Genomic DNA, 26,161 nt, shown 5'->3' on the forward strand with positions numbered 1-26,161 from the left:
GAGCCCCAGGTGTGAGCGTGCTGGGGATTCCCACTGCCTGCGTCTCTGCACCTGTCTCCTCGCTTTCTAGCAACTATCACAGTTGCAGTTAAGCGATATTCCTGCCATTATCATTTAGTGAGTCCTCCATTCCAGCAGGAACCAACCTGTTGGTTGGGGGCCTCCACAGCCCTCAGAGAACTACCCTAGATGCCTAGACTCAGATTGTACTAAAAAGCACGCAAGTGGCCTGCTGTGGGACCTAATGACTAATAGGAGGTCACTCTGCACTTTACAAGCACTTAAAGTGGAATGACAAGGGCCATGGCATCAAGGGACTCAGCCGCAGGGCTATGGCTCTGGCAGTGCGGCCTCCACGCCTGAGGCCTGGCTTCGTCCTCAGCACCACAAACAAAGGATCCGAAGGCAAAAGCATAAGTGAGTGTCCTTCAAAGGTGCATTTCCCCTCAGGTCAACAACAGGGCCACAGGAAGGCCTCGGAGGGGCCCGGGGGAAGCAGGCGGCAGCAGAGGACATCTTTCTGGGTTTTGACCTCCTTATAAACATTTTTAAACATTTTTAGGAGTGCCAGGGATTGAACCAGGAGGCCCATCTGCTGAGCCCATCCCCAGCCTTTGAATATCTCATTTAGAGACAGGGTCTCACTGAGCTGCTCAGGGCCTCGCTCAATGGCTGAGGCTGGCTTTGAACTCGTGATCCTCCTGCCTCAGCCTCCGAGCTGCTGGGATGACAGGCGTTGTAAGCATTTTTGTCACCTGTTTTGTTCTAACACCGTTTACTCCCCATATGACATCACTCCCCTGAAGGTGGTGTGTCCAAATACCCTGAATTCCTCACAGGGCCCATGCTCCCAGGCCTTGGGGTGGCTTCCCGGCGTCTGCGTGAGACCCAGAGGCATTGTTTAGGGACAGGGCCTGTGCTGTCCACACGATTCTCAAAGGTGCCGTTTCCAACGGACCACTTCACGTCTCTGTCTGGTTCTAAGTCCTCCAGGGACGTTCCGTGGCCTCTGGCTCGCCCTGTCGGGGGAGGGGAATGCAGGCGCGTTACCGATTTCCTCTCCTGCTTCAGCTCCTGCACGAAGCGGGCCAGGTCCACGGTGATCTGCGACGTCATGTTCTCCGAGATGACCTCGTGCTGCCCCGCGTAGTCGTTCATCTCGTTCAGGGTGGAAAGAAAGGCCTTGCACGACGTGTACCTAGGGGACAGAGTAGGGCTCCTCACACAGGGCCACCCGGTCTCGAGCTGCTTCACGCAGGGGAGACGGTAATTAAAGTCAGGTTAATTGTCGCCGACCTCCCAGAGGAGCCTGATGATTCATTACACATCAGCGGCTCTCGCCAAAACGGCTCAGAATTAATCAGCAGCAGACGCTCGATCGGTGAGACCCGCTGCCCTGGGTGGGGCCAGAGCGGTTGGTCAACGCTCAGGGTGGACGCGGTGCCCAGAGTGCTGCAGCACACCGCACGGACGTGACGGATGCTAAGGTCAGAATCAGAGGGAGTGCCTGCCGTCAGTCCCCAGCTGAGTGGGGCTGGGCGCGGGTGTGTGTGTGTGTGTGTGTGTGTGTGTGTGTGTGACACCTACAATGCCAGCAGCTCCCGAGGCTGAGACAGAGGGTCACAAGTTCAAGGCCAGCCCCAGCAACTGAGCAAGGCTCCGTAGCTCAGTGATCAGGCACCCTGGGTTCAACGCCTAGTCCTGGGGGTGGGGGAGCCCCCCGGTTTCTCGGAGGAGGACTAGCTGACAGGAAGTCCTGACATCACAAACCCAAACCCAGCTCCAGGATGTGTGCGGCCCATACTTCCTGCACGTGCTCAGACTCTGCCCCCAAACCTGTCCTCGTTGCCTGAACTGAAACAATCTGGAGGCGCCAGTTCTGGTGGCTCAGTGTGAAATAAAGTCAGCTACATGACGTTCTTATCGTTCTCCCCAACTTAAAAACGGACTCAGACAGGAAGATGGAGTCGGCTCGGCCTCATGGACGTGTGTCCCCTCTGCTGTCTAAATGCCGCCCACCGTCATCAGCCGACATACTTGTATTCCTCCTCCTCCTTCGAGTTCTTCTTAGGTTGGTATTTCTTCGAAAGATTCCTGGAATAAAAATGCAGACACATCACCTAGGTAGAAGGGCAACGGAGACATCAGGGCTGACACACGACACAGTCAAAGTCTGGGGAAAAAGAAAAATCACAGGTGTCCACGGATGAAACCTGTCACTTCCACCATTTTTTTAGCACCTGTGTCAAGGAGACACTCTCGAGAAGCAGCAGATAGACAAGAGCAGGGACTTACCAGTGGCCACCTGCCTGTGGACCCCGACAGCACGGCCAGCGCGGCCCTCCCTTGGTGTGCAGGGGCCTGCGTCTGCAGCACCGAGCTGAGGGACGTTTTCCTTAGCAGGCCACCATTTCCTCACGGTCATCCCAAGTCCAGACTGTGCCACATGTTTAAATCAAAACCAAAGTCCAAGCCGTGCATCCGCCCCCCAGGCCCCCAATGGAAAGCCCCTGCCAAGACACTCACCTGGACAGCCTCCCAGCTGCCTCCGTGGGCACTGAGCAAGGCCAGCCCACGTCCCCCAGTGTCCCTGCCCGTCCTGGTGCCGAGAAGCCCAAATGCTTCTGTCTGTCTGTGTTCCGCAGCTTAAGCCAACCCACAGGGAGCAGAACCCTCCCCTCCCTCTGGTTCTGGGGCTGCCTCTCCTGGGCCCGGCTTGGGCTCTCGGAGGGGAGCAAGGGCCCTGGGGGCCTCCCCCTTTCCCACATCTGCTGCTGCCTGGCCTCCGGCTGCGTCTCCCCCGGCCCTTCCTCTCTCATAGAAGTAACTTTATGATTTCACACTTTTATTTTTTCCATTTCCTCCAAATCTACAGATTGGCCTAAAAAAATAGAACACATGGACCACTTTGATCCCGGTACATTTTACATACAAGATCAACCGAGTCTACGTAAAATTGCAACATGGAAAGAATCTGTTTCTTTTTTTTTTTTTTTTGATACTGGGGATTGAACCTAGGGTCACTCTATCACTGAGGGACATCTCCAGCCCTTTTTATGTTGACAAAGGGTTTCAGCCCCAGCTGCCCTCAAACTTGTGATCCTCCTGCCTCAGCCTCCTGAGTCACGGGGAATGTAAGTGTGTGCCGCCACACCCAGGTGATATTTTCTTATTTATTTACACATGCTGGCACTGAACCCAGGGGTGCTCTGACTCTGATCCACATCCCTAGCCCTTTTATATTCTGAGACAGTGTCTTGCTGAGGCCGTCCTTAAACTTGCAATACTCCAGCCTCAGTGTCTAGAGTCCCTGGGATTACAGGTGTCACCACTGTGCCCAGTCTAGACTTTCTTTTCTTTTTTTGTGGTGCTGGAGATTGAACCCAGAGCCTTGTGCATGCAAGACAAGCACTTTACCAACTGAACTGTATCCTCAGCCCCTGTACTTTTATTTAAAGACATGGTCTCACTAAGTTGCTTAGGGTCTCGATAAGTCGCTGAGGCTGGCCTTGACTTGCAATCCTCCTGCCTCAGTCTCCTGAGTCCTTGGGATTATGGGAGTGTACCAGTTTGCCCCACTCTGGAATTTTAAAAAAGACACAATTATTGACACAATAAGCAACTTAGTGATACCATGTCTTTAACTAAAAAGGGCTGGGGGTGTGGCTCAGGTTAGGTGGCCCTGTTTCTTCCATGTTGTAATTTTACAGACTCAACGGAGTCACTTGTAAAGATGAATGATGTTCCACGTCTTCTTCCTCTAGTAGTCGGCCACGTGGTTTGCCTGGTGGGGGGGGTCCATTTGTCCTCCAGCTGCACTCGAAGGGTGGTTGTGCCCGTCCCCTGGGCCACAGCTTCTCCGCTGTTCCTTGGCGACAGGAAGGACATCACCCAGGGCTTGGCGGGTGTCTGGGGGGGCTTTTCCTGTCCCAACAGCGTTGCTTCCTTGGCCCTTGGTGGAAAAACCCAGCGCAGCACTGTCCTCACCCATCCCCTGGTGACGGCTTCCTGCCGGCTCTCGGGGCCCCCGGAGGCAGAGCCCGCTCTGCGCTGGCTCCAGGGAACTTCCTTGTCAGGGCTGACCGCCTTCCTGTCCTGCTGCTGGTGGCAGACGGGAGAGCTGCAGGTGACACCTTCCTGAGTCCCCTCCTGCAGGTCTCTTCTGTTCCTGATCTTGTCAGTTGTGTTCACACCACGGTCACCTTGAGCCTGTCCCTCACCTGACTCGGTGACAACTGCTTTATGTGTGAGTTCCATGGTGGGATGTCGGGGTCCTCGGTCCCCTTTGGGTCTCCCTCCACCGCGTCAGTTCTGTCCCGTGGGGGGGCCACGTGCTGCCCCCGTCCCTGTGCAGAACCCTCCCAGGGCCTGGCTCTGCTTATTCTCGTGCTTTCTTCCCGGCTGGCTTTGCGGCCTCCACTCCTTCCTTTCTGTCCCCCTGTGGCGGGCCGAGTGGCCTTGTCGAGTGGCCTGGCTGTGTGGCCTTGCCGTGTCTGACCGGAGTCCCACCTGGACAGACCCTGACAGCGTAGGAGCCGGCAGGTGGCTCCCTGTGCGTCCCCTGTGAAGCCTACACGGTGGCCCCCGATTCCTGAGGGGGGTGAGGAGGTCTGACGGGACGTGGCTGGTGAGGGTGTCACAGAGGCGCCCCGTTTGGTGACGGTGCCTGTGGGTGCCGCGCGCTTCCTCTCCCTGCTCTGGTCCGTGGCTCCTTCCCGAGGTCCCCCCAAGGCCCGAGGGCCCCGGGCTCTGTGTGCTGGGAGCTGGGGACAGGCGGTCAGGGAGGGGTGGACAGGCCTTGGCCCAGCCTCCGGGCCCCCTGTCTCTGGAACCCCTCGGAGGCCCCTTGGTGGTGACCCCACCAGGCAAAGGGGTTTCGGGGCCGTGGACGTCCTAGTTAGGGTGATTCGGGGGCGCTCAGCCTCGACGTGGGGCATGGAGAGGCCGGAGGGTGGACGCTGATGTCTGCCTCCGGAGTCTTCCTGCCACCATTTCCTGAGTGTGGCCCTCGGTGGCTTCTGTCTGAACTGATTCAGGACTCGTTCCCTTCCTGTGGCTGAGGGTGGGGTCGGCGTCCTCTCTGGCTGCCCCAGCACCTCCTGTCCCTCTCCCTGGCTCCCTGCCTAAGCGACTTTCTTCATTTGCTTGATTTTCTGCGGCTGAGACTCTCCTGGCTTCTCTTTTCGCCTCTTCTTGTTGGGACACACCATCTTCTGACCGGATGTCTTTTGTTCATCTATTTACATGTGGCGCTGAGATTCGAACCCAAGGCCTCACACACGCCAGGCACGTACTCTGCCACTGAGCCCTGGCCCCGGCCCTCTTTTGCCATCTTTATCCAGAAATTTTGTGGTGAGCTTTTAAAACATAAATAAAAGGGAGGGAAAAAAAAACAAAAAACAGAAACATTCCTGGCCCCACCTCGTGGTCTTTGGACTCACCCAGGTCTGCACCCGGTCCCTGGTGAAGAACGTGTGTGATGTGTGTGCTCCTCTCCCCATTATCAGTCCCTAGACAGCACCCGAGTGCAGGAGCGCCCCAGGCTCCTCGGGCAGACCCCTACATTCAAGGATGACCTGGGGGGTCTCTTTTTTTATTTACCTGTTTGTTTTTCAAATACTACAAATAAGATGGATCTTTCTTTTCTTTTTTCTTTTATTTTGGTGGGAGAGATAGCCTTGGGAGGGATATTGTTGGGTCCAACCAAAGTTCATTTCTAGATCTCTTTAGCTTTTGGGCTTCTGCTGGCATTTTAAGAGCCATATTATTATTATCCGTGCTTTTAAGAAGCATTTGAACGCTACTTGAAATGCCAACACCGTCCAAGTGATACTCATTTGTGAAAACGGAATGGTCTTGATGGAACAGTCACCCACAGTGGGTCTTTAATACTGTTCAGGACTTCACGAGAACAAGGGGCTTTAAAGAGTCCACAGTGGTACATGCCTGCTGTCCCAGTAACTCCGGAGGCTGAGTCAGGAGGATCACAAGTTTGAGGCCAACCTCAGCAACTTAACAAGACCTTATCTTAAAAGGAAAAAAAAAAAAAAAGCTGACTAGGGATGGAGCTCAGTGCTAGAACACCCTTGGGGTAAATTCCAGTACCACTAAAAAAAAAAAAAAAAAAGAGAGAGAGAGACAGACAGACAGACACTGGGGAGGCTGAGGCAGGAGGATCGCTTGAGCCTAGGGATTTGAGGTTAACCTGGGCAATGTAACAAGACACTGCCAAAAGGAAAACAAAGTCATGTGAAGACCCTGTCTCAAAATAAAATATAAAAAGGGCTGGGGCTGCAGCTCCATGGTACTGCAAAACAATACATAGATATAAGTGGACGTTTCCCACTCTGATGCAGAAAAAAATTGTTTAATGACAGAGGCCCTCCCCAAAGTCACATTCATTTTTTGACATATTGATATTTCAAGAAAGTATCTGTCACCAAAACTCCAGTGGTGCCTGCCTTTCCGTTCCTTGAACATGTTCTGACCTCGGGGCCTTGGCACCTGCTCTCCCTCCACCCGGAGGAGTACCCGCCCCTCATGTGCCCGGCTCCCTTTAGTCCTTCAGTCCTGACGCAGTGGCTCCTCCGTGTGCCACCCGTCCCCGTCCCCCTCCATCACATCACTGGTTTTACTGATCTGGGATGACAAATCTTTGCATTTGATTCTTCACCCCACCCCCTGGGATTGAACCCAGGGAGCTTGACTTAACCACTGAGCCACATCCCCAGCCCTTTAAAACAAACAAAGAAACGAACAAACAAAAAACCATTTACTTTTTAGTTGTAGGTGGACACAATACCTTTATTTTATTTTCATGTCGTGTCCAGGATCGAGAACCCAGAGCCCCATGCCTGCTAGGCGAGTGCTGTACCTCTGAGCCCCAGCCTCAGCCGCTCCCCAGTCCTTTTTAAAAATGTTTTTATTTAGAGACAGGGTCTTGCTAAGTTGCTCAGGGCCTCACTAAGCTGCTGAGGCTGGCTTTGATCCAGCGATCCTCCTGCCTCAGCCTCCTGATCACTGGGATGGCGGGCGAGCTCCACGCGCCCAGCTCCACTGAATCCTTTGAGGGTGACTCCCAGGCGCAGCCCTCCTTCCTGAGCGTCCCCAGGGACTGCAGCTGCTGGTGCCTCCTCTGAGGTCACACCTTTGGTGGTCCAAGCCCCGCCGGCTCCTGGGCCTGATGACCAGGTGGTGACAGGTATCTCCACCCTGTGCCCTGCGGCTTCCCCCTTGGGATGAACATTTGCCCCCTGTGTCAGGCCCTGCACCACACGACAGGGCTCACCAGGAACCCTGCTCCAAGAGCCCTGGGGCTGGCTCCAGGCAGGAGGAAAGCAGGAGCCAGCAAACACAGATGTATGCACTAGATACCCTCGGGACCCTGGGGAGGGGTCCAGGGGACGCTGAGCAGGAGGCCAGGGGACGCTGGGCAGGAGTCCGTCAAACTACACAACATTTCAGTTCAAGAGACCTCTGCACAACGTGTGACCACAGTTAGTGACCACGGAGAGTCTACTTGAAGATGGCTGAGTGGATCTTAGGGTTCTCACCACACACACAAAGGGGCGAGCTGAGGTCTGTATGAGCCTGATTGAACTCTGACACCGCAACAGACACCAAAACTCCAGGTCGCTCGACAGACACCCGCAGACTTTTGTCGATTTAAAAATAAACAGCTGGAGGGGCCGGGGCTGGGGCTCAGCGGTGGAGCGCTCGCCCAGCACCTGCAAGGCCCCGGTTCGATCCTCAGCACCTCATAAAAACAAATAAGTAAAAATAAAAGGTATTGTGTCCACTACAACTAAAAAACAAACAAATAAATAAGTAAATATGGAAAACATCATCAAGAGCTGGGCTGTGGCTCGGGGTGGAGCGCTTGCCTGGCACGCATGAGGCCCTGGGCTCCAGTCTCAGTTCGATTCTCAGGAAAAAAAAAAAAAAACAAACAAAGAAAGTTGACAGTGTTGGAAAGTGACCACGGAGGAGCCGAAGTAGGGCAGAGCACGGGGCGGAGGGTCGGAGCCGGACTGCCGCAGTGACCTGGAGGGGGTGAAGGAGCGGTCACTCAGGGCCTGGGGAAGGTGGCTCAGGTGACATCTTTAGGAAGGGTCGGGCCAGCCCTGGGGCAGGAGCAGGCTGCTGCCCAGGAAGCTGGGAGCCTCTTCGAGTGGCGGCAGAGACCTGGAGCCGGAGGAGATGGTGGGGGTCGGGCCACTGCCGGCGGGTTTGTAGGACAGGTCCCTGGAAGGACTTCAGGACAGTCCTGAGGACTTGACTCTGTGAGACGGGGAGGCTGCTGGAGTCCTGAATGGAGGGAGCTGAACGACGGCTTTGTAGAAAACAGGCCGCCAACGGGGTGGGGTCCAGTTGGGCCATGGGAAGACCCTGTAACCCAGGCAGGAGGTGATGGCCACCTGGGCCCCGGAGTGGGCAGCGGAAGTGAGAAGTGGTCAGGGTCGCAGGGGCCTCGGATGGCTTGTGGGCAGTCTGGGAGAGAGGGCAGGCGGGAAGACGGCTCTGAGGTTCTCCCCAGGCCAGGAAGGGCACAGCTGCCCCGAGGGCCGTCACAGGCGACAGCAAGTCCCTGGGGCAGGAATCCCGTCCAGGCAGCCCCCAGGCAGGTATTTTTGGACACCCCAACAGAGGTGGAGAGCAGCTGCTTCTGGAGTTGGGGAAAGAGGTCCACTAGGAGACACACATCTGTGAGTCACTGCTGCGCTCAGCAAGGAGGGACAGGACCCGGCCAGGGTCCCCGGAGGAGCTTCCGGCACAGGAGGGGTCTGGAGAACTCGGGGGAGGGTGCACGCTGCTGTCAAAGCTGCCAAAGGGTGGAGAAGGATGAGGACGGGCCATCCTGAGACAGGATGGGGCTGGGGTTTGAAGTCGGTGGAGGGGCCACCCAGGTGCCCAAGAAGCCCGTGGCAGAGGGGAGCAAAGAAGGGTGGTGGCAGGGGTGGGGGTGCTGAGCCCAGGGAGGCTCTGCTTTTCCTTGACAAGGGGGGGTGCGCCGGGGAGGTTCTGAAGAGAGGAGAGAACTGGTGGTGGGCGAGAGGGGCCGCCGGAGCGGAGCTCTGGGGTGAGAGGCCGAGGTGGGTGCTCAGAGGAGGGCCTGGGACGGGGGTGTCCAGGGGGCTGTGGGAGCCGGCAGGTGGGTGGGGTGGTCAGAGTGAGCCCACGCCTTCTCCGGGTTCATTCACTGTTTCTGTGAAGTAGGAGGCAGGCGGGAGGCTGGGAAAGGAGGCTGCCAAGCATGGGAAGCCCGTGGGAGGGCGGGAAGTGAGGAGTCCAGCAGGGTCACGGGGCCACAGCAGCCACCAGCCCCATGAGGCTCCTGCAGCCTCTTCTCTTACTGGGACTCTTTTTGACCAATTTATTCCCCAAAAGCACAGATTTTGATGTTTCTCAGAGATGTGATGAAACGCACGTTGCTATTTGAATCTTGGGACCAGTGGGCAAAGTGGTGTGCACCTGTAATCCCAGAGTGTCAGAGGGCTGAGGCAGGAGGATCACAAGTTCAAAGCCAGCCTCAGCGACTTAGACTCTTGTCTCAAAATATAAAAGGGCTGGGGAGGTGGCTCAGGGCTGGAGCCCTGTCGAGTCCTACACTTTAGTTACTTGATGAGAACAAGACTTACCATGCAGTCAAACATTCCACAGGACCCAGAGATCTACAGAGCTGACCTTAGACAAGCGTTCCAAGAACACACAATGGGAAAAGGATAGTCGCATCAATAAATGATATGGGGAAAACGGATATCCACCCACAGAAGCACGAAGCAATGCTTACCTCACACACTACGTACCAAACCCCATTCAAAATGGATCAAAGATATCAGACCTGAAACTAAGTATACAAGGACTCACATGACTCAATAGTGAACGTACAAATAATCCGACTTTAAAATGGGCAAACGTCTTGAACAGACATCGTTTCAAACCCAGGGGAGGTGACCACTCCATCCGTGAGAATAGCTCTCGTCAGAAAGTCCAAACAGCAATACGGAGGTTCCTCAAAATATTAAGGATACAGCTACCTTACGATCCAGCAATCCCACCTCTGCATATACACCCCAGGAAATAAAATCTGTATCTCAAAAAGAAAAACCATCCCATGCATCTCTCTTAGATGCTTATTTAAACCACAAGGACCCTAGCGGCGAACAACAGGACACATCTCTCATGCAGATACTCTTTGCTTGAAAACTAAATATTTCCAAACCAAAAATCATCTAGATCTTCAACACCTCCATCTACATCTTTAATATGTCTTTAAACACCATGCATAAGTCAGCTCAACCACACATTAAAGATTTTACATGCTACTTCAAGTTCAAGATCGATTCCACCAATAAATTTTAAATATTTTATATGAAAACCAATTTATCGGATCATTTCATCATTAAAAATTTAAGTGGTTGGGATTTAGCTCAGTGGTAGAGCACTTGCTTAGCATGCCTGAAGCCCTGGGTTCCATGCCCAGCACCACACACACACACTCACACACACACACACACACACACACACTCTCTCTCTCTCTCACACACACAATCTTGAGCCTCAAAGCAATAGTTTATTTTTACTGTCTCATGAAAATTGTTTTGTGTATTAAAAACTGCTCCTATTGAAATATTACACAACATAAAAGGGAAAGAATATTTAAAGGATTATACATTTACACTATAAGGTGCAAATATAAATTACCATGACATTCGTTTGCAGTTGACCAAATAACCCTTACCTGAGTTGCTTTGCATAGCTGAGCTCGATCTCAGTTCTTTCCTTTACAAACTTGATGTATTTCTCAAGAACGTCGATTCCCCACTGTGTGTGTTTTTCTAAGTTGTCAAACTGATCCTGTTTAAGAAAGGAGAGAGAGTTCACAGTCTTCCTCTGTGATGGACATAATTTCAATGGACAATCCTCTTAATAGTGCTTTGCCACACAGGAAGCAGCACTCAGAGTTTCCATGATCCTTCTTGGATGCCTTTTGGTTGGACAGTTTTAAATCAACATTACCAAATTTGGCTTGAAAACTGCCTGGAGTACTGAGCTCTGGCGGATCCATTCATGTTTTAGAAACATGCTTTTTGGATGTCACTGATGCAAAGGGACCTGTCTCTCTCAGATGCCAGACTACTGACAGGTGACACCCACAGGCACAGTCTCTATAGGAACACTTTAACTGGGACATCTGGGTCGTCATTCCAAAAAGCTGATGGAGTTTGGAGCGAGGAAGTGGGAGTTATAAAAGTCTGCTTTCTTCAAAGAAATACAATATCTCATGGACTTTATTTATGCAGACACACTGTGTGCCAGGGACTGTGCTTGGAACCCAAAGGAACAGATGTGCTCCACCTTGCAGAGCGCCTGGGGTTCCTGCTCCGGGGGCAGGTCTGCCATGTGCAGAGGCATATGCATGGCTTAGGTGGCTTGTCCCCAGGGTCCCCAGGGAGGGTGAGTGAGGCATAGGGGATGGGTGGTGCTGGGGCAAGATGAGAGACTGCCCAGGGCCAGGCCACCCTAGGCCTCCGCGGCAGATCTGAGGAGCTCAGATTCTCCAGCAGGCCGGAGCAGGACTTCCAAGGGGGTGGCATGACCACGGGGAGGTTTCCAATCACCAAGAGACTATCCTCGCAGTCCAGAGCAGGGGACGCAGGTGCACAAGGAAGGGTTTTGGAGACGCTGAACAAATGGAGTCCACCAGTGTCAGTGAATGACCAGGTGAGGGAGCAGGGGGCACGTGACGGGGAGAGGCCAGGTGACTCCGCTTCTGTTTTCTGCGATTAGATTGGTCCAGACACGGGGGACCTGCATTTCAGGGTGGAATTAAATGAGCTTTGCCGTGTGGAGCAAGAGACTGGCACGTCTGGGGACAGGGCGGGGGAGCAGCTCCACTTGGAGCTCAAGGCTAGGCCGGGGAGGCGCGGATCTAAAACCACAGCCAGGGACCAGAATGCCAGAGAGGAGTCAGCAGAGCCCGGCCCGGGAAGGGGCCAGAGAGGACGGGGAAGAGAGCCAGGGGGACCATCAGCACGTCACAGGGAAGAGGGCTTCAAGGAAGGCCAAGACGGAAAGTCGGCTGCTTCCCGAGAGGTGAGAGGGGTCTGGCCCAGCCACACACTGGAGGGAGACAGGCCCCCAAACACTTCAGCGCTTCGTCACCTGCCTACCGGTCACAAATCAGCCGTGACTGTCACACAAAACGGGGAGGGCTCGAATCAATCGATACCGAGGGTGTGCGACCCAACGGCACGTTCAACGGCACAGTTCAGGTTGCGCCCCCCCAGCGTGGTGTCTTCCCTCCCTTCCTCCCCTTTCCTCTTTCTTTCTTCCGGGGATTAAACCCAGGGCACTTTACCACCGAGCCGCATCCCCCGCCCTGTTTATTTTTTAACTTGGGACAGGGTCTCACTAAGTTGCTTAGGGCTCGCTGAGTTGTTGAGGCTGGCCTTGAAGTGCTTTCAATAAAGTCATCGGTATTCGAGGCCACTCTGCAATCTACACCAAAGGACAGGTCCACCTGTGACAGGTGCGCCTCACTGTCGGCACGGCTTGGTTCCTTTAGGCCACTTTACTGAGGTATGACTACGTTAAAAAGTTAGGTGCACACCTGCAGTCCTAGCACTCAGGAGGCCGAGGCAGGAGGGCCATTTGTGCCCAGGAAACCAGCCTGGGCAATAGATCAAGGTCCTGTGCGTGTTTACTGTGTTCAGCTCAACGCCCTCGATGCATCTGGAGGTGAGCACACATGAAACCATCACCACAGTCAACGCCAGGGACACTGCACACAGGACCCAGCCTTTGTACATTTTAAATATACAGTGCAGGGTATTTTGGTGGTTGTTTGCTTTCTGGTGGTGCTGGCATGGACCCCAGGGCCTCGCACAGGCCAGGCAGGCCCCAGAGATGCCCCCCAGCCCCAGAACAGCCCTCGGCAGCCTGACGCTGCGCGGCCCTGCAGCGTGCTTCCCACCTCCAGCCCCGACCTCAGGCCACTATTGGGCTTCTGGACTCCCAGTTTCCATTCAAGGCTGTGCAGAGTGTGAAATGAATAGATTTTCCGTGATTCAAACTGGGATGGCAGAGGAGAGAACAGGAGGCAAAAGCAAAGCCACTGCCTCCCAAACTTGAGACATCTTTTGAAAAGAAATGATTTCCTGGATCCAACTCTGGCCTCGGCCCACAGAATAGCTGGAGGAACATCACCTCGTGACTGGAGGCCTCACCTTACTAAAATGCTTCCCTGATGGGAAACAGTCACTGTAAAATGCCTGACATGATTGACGAGCTGGGCGTGGTGGTGCAAGGCTGTAATCCCAGTGACTGGTGGCTGAGGCAGGAGGATCCTAAATGTGAGACCAGCCTCAGCAACTTAGCAAGGCCCTGTCTCAAAATAAAAAATAATTAAAAGAGGGGCTGCAGCTTGGTGGCAGAGCACTTGCCTAGCATGTGTGAGGCCCTGGGTTCGATTCTCAGCACCGCATATAAATAGATGAAATAAAGATCCATTGACAACTAAAAAAATAATAATAATTAAAAAAAATAATTAAAAGGAAAAAAGAAAAAAAAAAAAAAACAAACCCAAGCTGGGAGTGGTGACCCACACCTACAATTCCAAAGACTCGGAGGCTGAGGCAGGAGAACTGCAAGTACCACCAGTCCCAGTAACTAAGCAAGACCCTGTCTCAAAATTTTAAAAAAGGGCCGGGGCTGGGGCTCAGTGGTAGAGCATTTGCCCGGCTTGCCTGAAGCCTGGGTTTGATCTGCTGCACCACAAAAAAAAATCATCATCATCATCATCAAAATAAATATAAAAGGGCTGGGGATATAGTCAGTGGTAGAGTCCCCCCCGGGTTCAATCCCCAGGACCCTCCCCACCAGAATAAAGGTGTGGGGACAAAGTTCTCTGTGATTCTTGGTCCTCTATGATACATTCCACAGCCACCTAGATTCCGTTTCTTGAAAGGCTGCTCAGGAAAGATTATTTATTTATGTTATCTCTAAGACGAGCGTTGTTGAGCAAATGAACAGTGTAAACAAGGCCGTGGGTCTCTTTAAACTACTTGAGAGAACAAATACACAAACGGCTCGAGTAATGGCCACAAATCATTCCCAGCCACTGGCAGTGGGGCCCCTTCCTCCTGGGTGCAGAGCCGCCCTATCCACTTCAGAACCAAGACGCAGGCCTCTGCGCGGGAGTCTGCCATCGCCCCCCACCTCCAGGGCAATCGTCACAAGGCTTGTGAGTGCCTCTGCTCCGGGATGTCCCTCTTGCCCTGGTCACCTCCAGACGCGTTCTCCCTGACCACATACAGGTGTATGTGATACGGCGACAACAGCTTTGGACGCCCAAGCCCTAAAAGCAGACCCGACAACAACAAAGCCCTCTGCTGTTGGAACTGCGTCCACTCCAAGATGACCGACCGCAGGCCAGCAGTGTTTTCAACCAAGTCATCAGTATTCCAGGCCACGCTGCAAGCTACACCAAAGGACGGGTCCAAATGAGACAGAAGATCTGAATAATAAAAACCCTCAATAGTAAGCGAGGGCCCGCGGCCACCGCTGAGCTCCTGTTATGCTGGATCAGCACAGCTCTGCGGCGCCACGCCCTGCTGGTACCGACTCAGGGACGCGCAGCGTGGACATTTTAACAGCAGCTGAAAGAAAATTCGTAACAGATGAAAAACTCATCAACCCACTTACATTCTTGACCCAAATGTGGGAAACTTCATGGGAAAAAGTTCCAAATCTTTAAAAGACTCCTTGTGAGCAACTAGTACCAACGGGCCTTTAAAAAGTGCCTTTGGCACTTTGGGGATGGTGCCTGCCCTGCGGCAGCAGCTCCAGAGCCTCTGGCTTTTTTCTTTTGGTGCTGGGGATTGAACCCAGGGTGCTCTACTCTACCCCAAAGGCCTTTTGACTTTAATTCTGAGACAAGATCTCACTAAGTTCCTGAGGCTGGCTTTGAACCTGCAGTCCTCCTTCCTCAGCCTCCAGAATCGCTGGGATTACAAGTGTGTGCCACCGTGCCCCATCTTGGTCTGCCTTCTTAAAAGTCATCGAAGGCTCCGAAGAGCTTTCATTTGAATTATAGTCACTAATATTTATCCTATCAGAAAGTAAAGATTTTAAAAATCTGTTAATGCATCTGTATAGTAATAAATCCATCACATGCTAAGTAAATGGTGTAAATTTTATTTTTAATTTTTTTAAAACTATACTTTCAAGCTGGGCAAGGTGGTCCACACCTGTAATTCCAGAGAGGGGGGAGGGGGCTGAGGCAGGAGGATCACACGTTCCAGGCCTGCCTTGGCCATCAGCAAGACCCTCAGCAACTTAGTGAGGCCTTGTCTCAAAATAAAAAGCACTGTGGCTGAAGCTCCGTAGAAGAGCACCCTTGGGTTCATCCCTCAGTATAAATATATAAATAAAATACAAAAATTCAAAAAATGAAGAAATGTACTTAAAAACAAAAACAAGCAAACAAACAAAAATAGTGGGAAAGCAACTGTGTTCATGTTGCGGATCTCTTTATGCCTGGCTCAGTAGGAGGCAGCTGGTCCTCACCGATGCTTCTGCATTGATCTAATGGTTCCTTACTTAGGTTGAAGTCTATGGAAACATCGGGCTCCACACAGTCAGGTAGTTGAAAACAGAGGCGAATTTCAAAGACCCTTTTAGATAATTGCAGGTTTTCTCTGTTGTTCCACCTGGAAGCCGAGTTGCGGGAGGAGATGGAACCTGAAGGTGCTCTTCCTGCTCCCGGGCAGTCAGGTCCGCCGCCACCCTGCACTCTGAGCAGATCTTCACCTGGGACTGCACAGCGCTATTGATGGGTCATCTAGGAAGTCTAGCCCACTGATGCATGCAGACCTCCTAAGTCCCGACATGTTTCATTACAAAATACCAAGAAAAAAAAAATCACCTGTGTTTACATCACTGTCTCATCTTTCCTGAGTCTAAACATTTGAAAGCTGTTACACTCACAGTGCAAACACAAAATTTCCCCAAATTCTAATTTATGCTCATTCAGGTGGGCGCTCTGGCATGCATGAAGTGCTTTATGCATATTTCCTACCGTCTCACACATATTGTTAGAGATGTATATTCAAGTCTGGGGAAAAATAAAATTAATAATCACTGTTTTATCGATGACTTTTCAAAAAATTTTTTTTGAGATGGGGTCCTTGCAATGTTGCCTAGACTGGCCTTGAACTCTGGGGTTCAAGCCATCCTTCTGCTGCAGACTCCCCGGTAGCTGGGACCACAGTCCCATGGGCCTCTCTGCTTGGCTCTATCAAAGGCATTTTAAAATAAAACTGAAAAATGCTACCAGCTCCTGGTGAGGACTGCAGGAGCTACCGGGCGATCCAGAGCTGCAGCCTCGAGTCACGCAACGGCCCCTGGTCTCACCCACCCTCGCTCCCGAGCCCTCAGTGCAAGGGTCAACCAAGTGGAAAAGACAGATGGCCACGAAAACAGCTCTGACCCTCGGACTCCCTGAGAGGGCTTCAGGAGCCTCCAGAGGCCCAGCAACCACACTTTGAGAACCACTGCCATATGACATGCACTCTTAAAACTTCTACTTAAAAGTTGCCCATTTCCAAAGTCTAGGATTAAGCCCTCTAATACCTAATGGAACAGAATGCTTAATTTATACACACACACCGTGCCTGCCCACTCTCAACCATTAATCCTAAAAGCCTCAGGAGGACTGCCAATGGATGTTTCCAAGTTCCTGGTAACCACCTGATGGTGCCCTTCAAAAACCTCTCTAAAGCCTTCTCTGGACCTCATGCTTGACCTCCAGGTCACCTTGTTCTTCAACTCAAAGCCAAAGATCTGTGCCAGGAGCCTTCAGCTAGGAGAGGCTGGCTACGCAAAAAAGACCCGGGAAGAAGCAGCAATTGTGTTCACTGCTGGATTCAGATGACTTTCAAGTCTGGCTCTAGGTACAGGGCCGGGGTGAGGCTCCTTCACAAACTAAGGATGGAATCATAGAAGGTGCAGATCACACCATTGGTTTGGGTCATGGGGTCTTCATTAGAATTCTTACAGAATCATGAAGTTTAATGAAAATAGATTCTGTCTTCACACCCCATCGGCAGTACTAAAGTTGGTCTCTCTGGGTCAGTAGATGATGAGGACTCTTTTTTTTTTTTTTTTTTTTTCAAGAGAGTGAGAGGAGAGAGAGAATTTTTAATATTTATTTTTTAGTTCTCGGCAGACACAACATCGTTGTTTGTATGTGGTGCTGAGGATCGAACCCGGGCCGCACGCACTCCAGACGAGTGCGCTACCGCTTGAGCCACATCCCCAGCCCATGATGAGGACTCTTGATTACTAGGTTTGATTTTTTTTTCTCAAATTATGCAAAAGAGTTGACAAGGAAACTGCATTCAGAGAAGTCGTATCTTTTTGAGATGTGGAGACCCAAGTCACTCACAAGGAAGTTTTTCTTCAAAGTATATGTCAACTTTTTTAGGCAGGAATAAGGGGTCTGGCTAAGTCACCAGGGCTGGCCTTGAACTTGCAATCCTCCTGCCTCAGCCTCCCAAGTGCCTGGTTTATAGGCGGGCGCCACTGCACCCTGCTCCAGGTCAACTTTGAAAATCTCTCTTTCTCAGGGTGTAGCTCAGGGGTAGAGCACTCGCTGACACCCAGGGTGAGGCCCAGGGTTCAATGCACAGCCCCGTAAAAACAAAACAAAGCTAATACGGTACTTCCTATAATTGTGAAGTGTACTCAGCCAACATTAATTCAAAATCCCTGGGAGGAGCCAACCTGCAGAGGAGCTCTGAGGCTAAAGTCACCTCTGCCTATGCAGCACAGAGTCAAGGTCGGGGACTCCGAGGTCAGTTTCCCCACCAGCACATCCTCCCCAGCGGCGACTCACCCCCTGAAGGAACCACCCCCTCCACATTTCTGGTTGCATTCTGCCTGTGCTACCTGGACTTCTATTTTAGGGTACTCTGGGGTCCCTTGGATGACATGACAGGCATTAGCTTCCTCCACCTTTGAGGCAAAAATGGCAGAAGACATAGATTAACCGAAGAGTAACTGATTAAAAAAAAATTAAGTGTTTTTTTTTTTTTTGCAATTGTTAGCATGCACAAGGCCCTGGGAGGGATCCCCAGTGCTGCAAAGAGGGAAAAAAACAGAAGGGAAGAAAACAGAAGGCTGTCGCTGGCTGGGGCCGGACACTCAAGCTAATGTGACAGATTCTAGCTGGGAAGGGACGCCACGACGCAGCTCTAGGACTGTGGTAAAAAATTTCACATTTAGGTTTCTTTGTTACAACTAGCCACGAGCCAGGTTTCTGCTGTGGAAAGGAAAGTAGGAAGGAGTTACTCTGTGTCTCCACTTCTTTCCGGCGGTGGGAACAGAAGAACAAGACCAGAAGCAAACAGAAAGAATGTGTAGAGACAGACGGGCATGGAAGTGCATTTTTGTATTTTTATCACAATAATCATACCGTGGAGAGGGAACAGGAGGCTGGGGTTAGGGTGCAGTGAAGGAAGTTCACAGGGAGGAGCCTGAGGCAGGGGCTGTGGGGCCCGTGCGTGGGAGGCGGCTGCACCCAGAGACCCAGCCGGACAGCAGCGCGGGGCTGGACGGGGCGGGGTGCCAGCCAGGAGCGCAGGGGAGCCGCAGTGGGACACGGTGCTTTAAGAAGCAGCAACACACCTGCGGTCTATTTCAGTGTTCTCTGAATACCTCCGTGACCTCCAGTCCCCAACCTGTTCCTCTGGATACAACAAAAACAACAAACCAAAACAAACAGCTGTGACCGCTGCACGCGCTGGCGAAAGAGATAGGAAGGAATCCGATTTTCAGGGCAGGAAGGGGGACGTCATCTCTTTATCATTATAAATGTAGGGCACTTAACCACTGAGACACACTCCCAGCCCTTTTTAATTTTTATTTTGAGACAGTCTTGCTAAGTTACTGAGGCTGGCCTGTGATCCTCCTGCCTCAGCCTCCTGAGTAACTGGGATTATAGGGTGCATCGCCACACCTGGCTTCAAACAAACAAACCAACCAACCCACACGACTTTTTTTAGAGCACTTTCTTTTCTTTTTTCTTTTTTCTTTTTTTTTTTTTTTAATATTTATTTATTTCTTAGTTCTCGGCGGACACAACATCTTTGTTGGTATGTGGTGCTGAGGATCGAACCCGGGCCGCACGCATGCCAGGCGAGCGCGCTACCGCTTGAGCCACATCCCCAGCCCCTCTTTTCTTTTTTCATTAAAAAACAAAACAAAAAAAAAAAAAACCCTATTGGAGGGGGGAAGTTTGCTGGGGATGGGACCCAGGGCTTCCTGCCTGCGAGGCTCTCTACCAACAAGTCACATCCCTGGCTCCAAACTGCTTTCTATTAGGGCAGTTTTCATTCGTCTGTTTAAAAGGTCACTCCTCCAGATAGACATTGTCAAATGTCTTAAATAGAAGAGGAAACGTATCAAGGGTCACGAGGCTATAAAACTCGTCTCAGAAAGATGAGTCTCACTTGCTGGTGTCCATGGAGTCTGACCAAAGAAAGGAGGCACAGAAAGCAGAATCTTGCTCTTCATAATAATTTAAAGACCTAACTCAGTGGGACAGATCACAAGAGGGCTTGATCAAGTCGTGACCGTAAGTAAGATGCACATCTGTAACACAGACGTTCAGGACCCCTGGCCACTGGCGGGGACCTGGAAGTGGGGTGTCTACTTGCTCACTTCCTGGTTCCCATGCGGAGGCTGGCCCGCGAGGCCATCCAAACATGACAGTCTCTTTCCGGAGCTGGCCCAGCCCCCCTCCCCATGGCCTGGAGAACTGAGCACCCGCTCGGCCGGCTGCAGGAGGTTCTCCCCCCCCCCCGGCCCCCCCCAAACAAGTTCAAGATGATCCCAGGGAGGAAGAGAAGGGGAACACGTCAAACACCAGGGGATCGGAAGGCTGGAGGAGAGGCCGGGGCACAGGGTGAATGGTAAGGCCAAGGCCAAGCCAGATTTCAGCCCCGACTTTCTTCTAAACTCCATCATATTTCCAGGAGGAGGGAGGAAGGAGGAGACATACTTCAGGGCAAAAAATGTTCAGCCTTGTCGACACGGAAGAAAAGGATTCCACCAAACGCTGGCCAGTGGCGGGGTTCTGGGGTCTCAGTTTGTCTGTCTGTCTGCAGGGCGGGGGGCAGAACCCAGGGCTTTCACACGGGTGGGGACGTGCTGTGCCACCAGCTCTCCCCTGGCCCTGAGCTTCCAGTTTTGAGTAAGTTAAGCCAGGACACAGGTGACAGAAGAGTCTCCATGCCACTGCCCAGTTGGCCACCTCCGCCAAGGACCTGGGATCACACAGGGACAGCCGCCACAGCTAAGGGGTGAGGACTGCTGGGAAGCCAGGCGTGTCCCTGTGGCGGGCTGGGGGGCTGCAGAGAGGGAGACAGAAGGGGGCCCAAGAAGCACTTGCAGAAAACGAGGTACCCGTGCCCCCCCCCCACTCAAGCTCTGGGTCAGATGAGCCTGTGCCGATGGTTCTGGAAGACATCCCTTGGGACAGACACTGCAGGGCGGCCACCCAGCAGCCACCCTGTCCTCCCTACACAGAGCACCTGTCTGATTATGAGGTCACTTTTCCACCTCTATGGCAGGGAGGACATGGACACGTGACATCAGCCTGGCTGACCAGAGGCAGGGGATGTCTACTGGGCTAATACTGAGGATGAGGTTTTCCTCTCTAGTAAGTCTCCCCTTTTGTTTGTTTGTTTGTTTTTACATTTTTGTTGATAGTGGGGATTGAACTCAAAGGTGCTCTACCACTGAGCTCCATTTTTATAATTTTTTTTACTTTGAGACAGGGCCTGGCTAAGTTGCTGAGGCTGGCCTCCATCTTGTGATCCTCCCACCTCAGCCTCCTGAGTTGCTGGGATTACAGACGTGCACCGCCCTGCCTGGCTAAGCTTCTCTTGTTGTTTACTCGACGTGGCTGCCTGTGCTGCCTGGAATTTCTGAACCGTCCTGTAACCTCGAGGGGGAAGCATCCTCATGGGCTGGGGATGGCAGAGCCGGAGCATGGAAAGCACCCAGCTTTTCCATGATGTTATTACTGAACTGTGACACCAGCCCAACCCTCCGGCCCCTGGGCTCCCCAAACACGCACGACACCTGGTTGTTCAAGCCACTTTCCAGTGGATCTCAGTTGTGACCCGAACACCTCTGTCTCCACCATTCCTACTGGGCAGCGACCAGGGGCCAAGACCATGGGCAGCAGTCGAGGCTTCAAGGGTTTAAATCAAAGCCTTGCTGGAGCCCAGCTGGACAGGGAGCAGGAGAAGCCTCCTTCCCAGGAAGTGAGTCTATGCAGAGGAGGACGGGAGGTAAAAGTCATCCAGCAACACGGGGGAAAGGGGGACTGAGGTGGGGGGGCTCAAGCCCAAGGAACGGAGGTGCCCTGTGTCCAGACAAAGGGGAAGAGCAGTGGGAGGGGACAGGTGGGGGCAGGTGGGGATGGGGGGGCAGCAGGCGGGGACAGATGTCCTGGCCTCAAGGTCACAGCCAGGACCCCCCAGGACTGTGGAGCAGTGCTCGCCGGCTCGGCCACCCGCTTTCCTAAGACTTCTTTGGAACTTAAAAAAAATTTTTTTCTTTTAATTAAAAAAAATACTTTTGAGGGTCAGGGGTGGTGGCTCAGCGGTAGAGTGCTCGCCGAGCACGGGTGAGGCCCTGGGTTCAATCCTCAGCACCACATCAATGTAAAATGAAAATATTGTGTCCACTTAAACCTAAAAGTAGACATTTTTAAGATGAAATAAATAATCATGTCTTTAAAAAAAATACTCTTGGTGTTGGGGGTGGAAGCCAGGGCCAGTCCCACTGGGCTATGCCCCCAGCCCCAGGCTGTGCTCTAAAATTATTTAATGAAGTTTAGAGAAATGATCAAGGACTCTGAAAAGGTCTGGTGTGTCATCTCTTTGTCTGTGTTCTTGTTGTTTCACAGTATGAAACCATCGTCTCGTCATTTTCTCCCCCTCAGCCCAACAGTCCAGCCCATCAGAAGCCCCGACTCCCATCTCCCCAACATTCCCAAGAGGGTGCAACCTAAGGCCTTGGGCAGAAGCCTCAGTCTTCTCACCCGAAAAATGGGGAAACAGTCTTTCTGCCTGTTGGGTTCTTAAAATAAAGCAGTGGCCCATGCACACACACGTGGGGTCTGGTTATCAAGCACAGTATCATGAACTATGATTTACTCTAGTTCTGCACTCCAAAAATGACCAGTGTCTTCCTGTTGAAACTCTCTGAAGGGGAATTAAGAGGAGAGAGCAGGCTGGACAGGAAGAAGGAACAAGCAGACACAGAGGCTGGGCTTCAGAATCATTCATCGGGTGAGCACTGGGAGGGGAGGCGAGTGACGGTATTCATGCAAGTCCACGGTCCGTCTATTGCAAATAAAAAAAATTCCTGCCAGGTGTGGTGACCCGTGCCTGTAATCCCAGTGACTCAGGAGGCTGAGGCGGCAGGATGGCGAGTTCAAGGCCAGGGTGGGAACCTTAGCCATCTGGTAACAGAACACAGAGAGCTCGGGGTGCAGCTCAGGGGCCAGCACCTGCCTCGAAGGAGCATGGGGGGTGGGCGGGTTCCCTCCCTGAGAGCAGGAGGGACAGAAAGGCCACCCAAGAGAGAAGAAGGGCAGCGCTGGGGATGGAACCCAGACAGCCCTGAGCATCGGGGCAAGTGATCCCCGGCTCCGCAGCCTCTTGGTGGGCCGACAGAGGAAGACGGGAGGCCGCTAGCTGCCCGTCCATTCTGTTGGCATCACGTCCCCCCAAATGGGAAAAACGGTGCATTTTTTTACTGAAATTTCACTAGGGCTGAAAAACTAAGAAAAAAGAGGGGCTGGGGCATATCTCAGGGAGAGCACGTGCCAGGGAGACCCCGGTTCCAGCCCAGGACAAGATGACAAGGACAGGGTGGGGGGGAGAGCCTCGGGAGGGGCTCCACCTGGGGCCCTGTGGCTATTTCTGTCCTGGTCCAAGCACAGGCACATTTTCGCAGCCGGTTTTTAAGGCTCCGTAATTATTTCATTGTTGACTCAGGACGGCTGATGGGAAGATGTTCAGGATAAGAGGCACTTAAGGTCACCTGAGCCTCTGCCAACCAGAGATAGAAACCAAGAGAAGACATCTATGAGAGAACACTTCAATCCATAGGACGATCCATCCCATGAAGTATTGAACTACTACTTTTTCCTTGATTGATGTACTTCCTTTTCTGTCCCCACGTGTATATATATATATAAAACCTAATTCAGAAAATGGGCATTGCTTAGTACCCAAGTATGGATTGATTATTGATTGCAGAAAAGATTTCACACTGGGCCGGGGTGGGGGACATTTGTGTTGTTGTTGGGAGGAGCCCTAGGGATTAACCCAGGGGTGCTCTATCACTGAGCCACATCCCGGCCCTTTTTATATTGTATTTTGAGACAGGGTCTTGTCAAGTTACTGAGGCTGGCCCCGAACCTTTAATCCTCCTGCCTCAGCCTCCTGAGTTGGTGTGCACCAAACAAAATGCTCATGGAGGTTAGTCACAGTGAGCAACAAGTGCTCTTTCTACCCCATGACCTAAACAACCACCCATCCCCTCATCCAACTAAATATTTCACTGAACACCTACTGTGTGCTAGCACTGCTCTAGGAACTGAGGACCCCAGCAACCGGAAGATACAAATTCTGCCTTCTCTTGGAGTTGGTGTACTCGTAGGTCTTTATGGTACAAAGCTATGAAGAAATCTCAGAAAGATGAATTTAGAATGGATTTGTTCGCTTTCCCATGAGAACAACAGTGTTCTCCCTAAATGTGGACATTTCATAGCCCCTCGATTCCCATAACAACCAGTTATCAAAACTTGTCCCACCAGGACGGAGGCCGGCGGCCCCGGGCCCCCCCACGGGTATCCAGCTCCCCTCCTGCCCAGGTCTTTTTAGAGAAGGCAGGTCCACCATCGAACACTACCGTCTGCAAAACAGGAAAACTACCCACCCAAAAAGCCCCTGCACTAATCTGGAGTGAAGATTGCTCGGTTGAGCATTTCTTTGCTCATCTATAAAATCGACCTTTTCAGACACGGTCATCAGCCTTTGGAATTTCCTCTCGAAACCAATCTCGCTGTTTTGCATAATCTCTTCACGTTAAGGTGATTAGCTGGGCCACATTTTGAGCAAACGTTTTTTCCTAGTTTTGAATTTTTATGTGTGACTGCTAAGGACTGAATGTTCACATCCTCCCCGAGTCGCAGGTTCAAACCTAACCCCAGCGGGTGGGATCTGGAGTGGGCTTTGGGGAGGGGAGTGGATCAGGAGGGTAGAGCCTCCTGAATGGCATTAGCCCCCATAGCAAAGGCCCCTGAGCCCCCTTCCCCGGACCAACAAGTGTCCCTCACCAGACACCAAACCTGCCGGAGAAACAAAGGCCCGTTGTTTATAAGCCATTTGTTCTCTGTGAAAAGACTTAGAAAAGCAACTTTTGACACACAGACAAATCGATGTTTGGTGACCCTAGAGGGCTAAGACTGTGAGGGTCCCCATCTCGTCTTGTCCTTCTCTGTGTGTTCCAAGTGTCTTCAACAAGCATTTTTTTGCAGGGCTGGGGTTATAGAGTCCTTGCCCAGCATGCTCGAGGACAAACAAAACAAAAGCAAACCACTGTATGTGACTATGAATTTAGCACAATATTAACCCAAGTCATGACTTATTACTTTAAAGACACCCAAGGAAATATATAAGGAAAGTACTGTGTGCCGAGCACAGTGCCACACCTGTCATCCCAGCTCCTCTGGAGGCTGAGGCAGGAGGATCACGAGTTCGAGGCCAGCCTGGACAATTTATCGAGCCCTGTCTCAAGATAAATATGAAGAGCTAGGGATATGGCTCAGCAGTAGAGCACCCTTGGGCTCAATCCCCAGTACCACCTCAAAAAAACCCAAATCTGTTATGGAAATAACATCTACCCTGACTTGACCACCATTTCTGTCTAGGCAATAATTCCTGATAAAATAGCACAAATGTTGCCAGTTTATTCAAGTTTGAGGTTTTTACTAAAAGGAAAAATGTCTCTGTTGTAGTGTCACTGAACATGCAAGGATTCTGTCCCTGGGTACCAACTTCTGGGTACCTAAGAGCCATGTGCTCCTAACACGGCTGCCTCCTGGACCAGGCCTAACTCGCTGCCTCCTGCGGGCCAGGGAAGCTGGCGCTCGCTGCCAGGTGTCCGTGGTATCCACTTGCTGGATGATGAGCAGGTCGATGGACCATCTCTGGGGTGACTGTGTGGCCCGGGGCCCGTGTCAGTGTGGTCCACACACATGGTCCACCCTCCGGGCTTGGGGGCAGCGTGTGCCAGGGGCTGGGTGCAACTCTGAAGAAAGCAGAGCCGGCTCTCAGGGAGCTGTTAGAATGCAAGATGGAGAGCGCCCTCCATACAGAAGAGGGTGATCTCCTTCCTAATCTTCAATCACCGTGAAGTAGAAGCCGGCCAAGTCCCAGAGCAGAGAAGCCTCCAGAAGATCTCTAGCTCGTGGCCGCCTTCCCTAGCTGCTCAGGAGCCGGCAATCCCAGCCCAAGTGTTCCTCTCATCACTTCTACATGGGCGGCCTCCGCTGCTCCCTGATGGAAAGCTCTTCAGGTTTTAAACATTAACAGAGTTCAAAGACAGCTCACCAGGCTCGGCTTCATTTCCCAGTAGTTGTAAATCATTTCTGATTTCATCTTACCTCAATGCTGAAAGCCTCTTTCTGTTACAGATTTCCCCCTGCACATGCTGATGTGACCAACACAGGAATACTTCGTTTTAAAAATGAACCCAAACAGGTGAACTAAGACCACACGCTGCTAGTCCCACTGCGGGGCTGGGCGAGCTCTGTAGGTCCTGCAGCTGACACCCTGAAGTCACACCGCCTGTGTCCCAGGCTCACTGTTCCCACCTAACTGGTGGCGGGAAGTCCCTCTGTACTTAGTGCCGCTGCTCTGCACACGTGAAGATGGTTCTGGTGCTGGAAGTGTGCATTTGTGGTAGAGCACGAGTTTGGGATGCATGAGATAGACCCTGGGTTTGATGTCCAGCAATTCGGGGGAATGAAAGGTAAAACTGGCAAGTTATGTGTTATCTAGATTTGACCACA

At 52.1% G+C, this 26,161-nt stretch overlaps 1 protein-coding gene across 16 annotated transcripts in view; it reads right to left on the reverse strand.

Moving 5' to 3' along the window:
* Fnbp1 (formin binding protein 1) overlaps positions 1-26,161 on the reverse strand; it is a 104,823-nt gene that overhangs the window by 54,078 nt on the left and 24,584 nt on the right. For 15 of the 16 annotated variants that reach the window (XM_026386280.2, XM_026386287.2, XM_026386286.2 and 12 more), the window contains exons 2-4: positions 10,742-10,857; positions 2,038-2,094; positions 1,051-1,198 (exon numbers count right to left, since the gene is read on the reverse strand). In XM_026386280.2, the coding sequence (XP_026242065.2) occupies positions 1,051-1,198; positions 2,038-2,094; positions 10,742-10,857 (321 nt within the window). The remainder of the gene's footprint in view (positions 1-1,050; positions 1,199-2,037; positions 2,095-10,741; positions 10,858-26,161) is intronic. The other variant, XM_026386288.2, reaches the window with a different exon arrangement.

Source organism: Urocitellus parryii, chromosome 4 (genome assembly GCF_045843805.1).
Source record: "Urocitellus parryii isolate mUroPar1 chromosome 4, mUroPar1.hap1, whole genome shotgun sequence".
In the NCBI taxonomy this organism is placed as follows: domain Eukaryota; kingdom Metazoa; phylum Chordata; class Mammalia; order Rodentia; family Sciuridae; genus Urocitellus; species Urocitellus parryii.